Source organism: Camellia sinensis, chromosome 14, assembly GCF_055761805.1.
Source record: "Camellia sinensis isolate YWXY chromosome 14, ASM5576180v1, whole genome shotgun sequence".
NCBI classification, from domain to species: domain Eukaryota; kingdom Viridiplantae; phylum Streptophyta; class Magnoliopsida; order Ericales; family Theaceae; genus Camellia; species Camellia sinensis.
Window position 1 is genome coordinate 125,885,387 of NC_138974.1, and position 3,688 is coordinate 125,889,074.

Below are 3,688 nucleotides of genomic sequence, written 5' to 3' on the forward strand. Positions count from 1 at the left end.
ATGACATAAATTCAAAATTATAAAAACCATTGGTATAATTTATCTATAAAAAAAAAAAATTAAAACCAAATATTTAATTTTATTTACCCCCCCCCCCCCCCAATAGCTTGTACTATTCTTCTCCAACTTATCAAGTGATCTGTCCCACACTATCCAATGTTATATGACGTGGCAGAATATGATAGGCCATCCATAAATATCAAATTTACCGGACTGCCGTTTGAAATTTAATCTCTTTGATCCACACTCAGCCAATCATTTCCCGTCAGTGCAGCTTAAGGTGATTAATCTCTCAAACAAGAGGGCATCAATTACAAAAATAATAGGGATTTTAAAAATTGTATCAAAATTTTTACTGAATATTTCCCATGTATAAGATTCATACGAGACTCATATAATATAATGTGAATCTCATACTTATAAAAAATGATGTAGATTATTAATTAGTAGTTACACTAGGGATGTGACAGTGGATCCCATCCACTGCCACATGTGTTTTGTGTCTTAGTTTTTTTTTTTTTTTTTAACTTGCCACATCATTAGTGGTGATATTAATGGTAGAAATTTAATAGTATGTAACATTGTTACATACCTATATATGATATTTGATAAAATTTTTAAATTTTTAGTATCACTCTAGTAATAATGGTTTTTGAGTCTATGTCCCTTTGTCTCTCAAATAATATTAGGAATTATAAAAAAAATATCATGAAACACTTCATGAAAATTTTTTATCCTCAAATTGTGAAATTTTATTATATATATAATTTAACGGTAAAAAATCTTTCATAATAATTTTCATAATATTTTTTTTTTTTTATGATCTCTAAAATTACTCGTCTCTCCCACCCTCCCTGGCAATGAGTGAAGCCCCTTCACAAAAATAAGCGAAGCGACACAACACAACACAACACAACACAACACAACCCAACCCAGAAACCCTTTTCATGGCTTCTTTGCAACTCTATTTCAACAATCCAAACTACACACTACAATTTCCAACCCAAGGAGGGCTCTCTCCAAGAACAAGCCTCAACAGACCTAAAAATCTCAATTTCTCATACAAACCCACATCACAAAAACTCACTTCAAGACCCACAAAAATCTCATCATCATCTACCTCCAGTTTAACTCCAAAAAACACAGAAGAAAGCCAAGAATCCATGGAAGAAGATCCAAGGCCACTTCATCAAATTTGGAGGGAAATCCAAGGACTTTACAACTGGGATGGCCTTTTAAACCCCATGAACTCTCATCTCCGCCGTGAAATCATCCGATACGGCGAGTTCGCTCAAGCCTGTTACGACTCCTTCGACTTCGATCCTCACTCCAAGTACTGCGGAACTTGCAAATACCTGGGACCCCATTTCTTTGAAAAGCTCGACATGGCTAATCGAGGTTACCACATGAGCCGATACTTATACGCAACCTCAAACATCAATCTTCCGAATTTCTTCCAGAAATCGAAGATGAGCAGCGTTTGGAGTCAGCACGCCAATTGGATGGGTTACATCGCTGTCGCCACTGACGATGCCGAGGTCCGCCGCCTCGGCCGCCGCGACATCGTGGTGGCGTGGCGTGGCACTGTCACCGTCCTCGAATGGATCCAGGACTTGAAAGATTTTTTACGCCCAGCTCATTTTCACGACGACCCTTCGATCAAAATCGAATCCGGGTTCTACGATCTCTATACCCAGAAAGAGAATTCATGTAAGTACTGCGTTTTCTCGGCTCGCGAACAAGTTTTAGCAGAAATCAAACGACTCACAGAAACCTACAGAGGTGAAGAACTCAGCATCACAGTCACGGGTCATAGTCTCGGTGCAGCTTTAGCCATTTTAAGCGCTTACGACATTTCTGAGATGAAATTAAACGTTATCAGCAACGGTGATTCCATAACTAAGATTCCGATAACTGTTTTTTCATTTTCAGGGCCTCGGGTCGGTAATTTGAAGTTCAAAGAGCGATGCGATGAGCTCGGAGTTAAGGTCCTGAGGGTGGTCAATGTGCATGACAAGGTTCCAACAGTTCCTGGAATTTTTGCTAATGAAAAATTTCAGTACCAGAAGTATGTGGAGGAAACGATGTCGTTTCCTTGGAGTTATGCTCATGTTGGGGTGGAACTCGCATTGGACCATACCCATTCACCATTTTTAATGCCCACTACTGATTTGGGCTGTGCACATAACCTTGAGGCCCATTTACACCTCGTGGATGGGTACCACGGCAATGGCCGGAAGTTTCGGTTGGCGACAAAGAGGGATGTGGCACTTGTTAACAAGAGTTGTAATTTCTTGAAACGTGAGTATGGGGTGCCACCATATTGGCGGCAGGACGAGAACAAGGGGATGGTGAGGAGTAGCGATGGCCGGTGGGTTTTGCCGGATAGGCCAAGGATGGAGGCCCACCATCCTGATACGGCCCACCACCTTGAACAAGTGCTCAAGTTTGCAAAGTCTTCATTGGAAGCATTTTAATTTTGATTGTATCTACCGATATGCGTCTTGTGCTTATCAAACTGTCAACTTTTTAAAATGTTTTATATGTTTTTTTTTTATTTCAATAATTACTAATCCTCAGATCTTAAAAATAATGATTGAGTATACTTTCAGTGGTCCCAAAGTTTAGAATGTTTGGTTTTCGTGAGATTCGAATCTACAACCTTTTAAATATTGTTAGGTTTTTATTCTTGACAATCCCGTTTGACAAAATTCATTTCAGTTGTAATTGTATTCAATCTTTTATTTGAGTGAGGCTATAAGTTTTTTAAATGCAAATCCAACCCGAACTGTGCCTTACAGAGAAGTTTATGATCTTAATTCTTTTATATTTACCACTTCGCTGACTATGTCCAAGTTGTTTGCTCGCTTGAGCGGCCATTTGTGCGCTCAAGTAGAGAATCTTTGGTTCCAAAAGTTTGAACTGTCTGCAAAAGTACTGGAAGTTGTGTTTTTGCACTCGAACGGAACTTCCTGCGCCCTAGCATAAGTCCGCTCGAGCGGCCATTCTTACGCTTGAGTGGAGATCGCTGATCTGTTTTCTATAAATATGTGTTTCAGTCCAATTTTAGGGTACGGCTTCCACATCTTGTTTTTGGGTATTAGGGTTTTTATCTAGAGTTTCTTTACTTGTTTTCCTTTGATATCCGTGAGAGATTAATCATGAATTGAGTGGATCATATCTAAGGGTTTGTTTGTTTGTTTTATTTATTAAATACAAAAGATAGAGTTGTTCTTTAGTGAATTGCGTGAAATTTGGGCTTGAAGCTTTGGTGGATTCTGGAGTGGCTCATCGTCGTGGATTCGACATCGGTGTTGTGGATTCAACGTTGGGTAAGATAATTCCAAGATGAAAGACGGGGGCTGGAAGAGGCACATAGCAGTCAGTTCGATTCGGGCGTGAATTCGTTAAATAATTGAGAGTACATTTGTGTAATTCCTTTATGTCTTCTTAGTGGATTGTTCTGTGACTTTTGTCCGTGATTTTTTTTTTTTATCACAATTGAAAGCGCTCCAATTGTGGTTTTTCCACGTTAAAATCATTGTGTTGATTTGTTTTGATTGTTTGATTGGAATTATTATTTATTGGTTAAAATTGATACATAATTACAAATCAATATCTAAAGAATTTCTAGATTTTTTAAATATTATGAGCAAAATTATTCAAACAAATTTAATACAAAATTTAT

General features: G+C 38.2%; 1 protein-coding gene across 1 annotated transcript; it reads left to right on the forward strand.

Annotated features, from left to right (window-relative positions):
• The first annotated feature begins 906 nt into the window (after positions 1 to 906).
• LOC114301725 (phospholipase A1-Igamma3, chloroplastic) lies at positions 907 to 2,678 on the forward strand. The gene is made up of 2 exons (XM_082903923.1): positions 907 to 1,710; positions 1,933 to 2,678. Exons 1-2 carry the CDS (start codon positions 948 to 950, stop codon positions 2,475 to 2,477), a joined length of 1,308 nt encoding a protein of 435 aa, XP_082760049.1. The 5' UTR covers positions 907 to 947; the 3' UTR covers positions 2,478 to 2,678.
• Positions 2,679 to 3,688: the final 1,010 nt, after the last annotated feature.

Excerpts from the sequence above, each read along its gene's own strand:
- LOC114301725 (XM_082903923.1), top strand. The coding sequence starts at position 948 with ATGGCTTCTTTGCAACTCTATTTCAACAATCCAAACTACACACTACAA. Across the intron at positions 1,711-1,932 it reads TACCCAGAAAGAGAATTCAT|GGCCTCGGGTCGGTAATTTG; the intron begins GTAAGTACTGCG and ends TTTCATTTTCAG.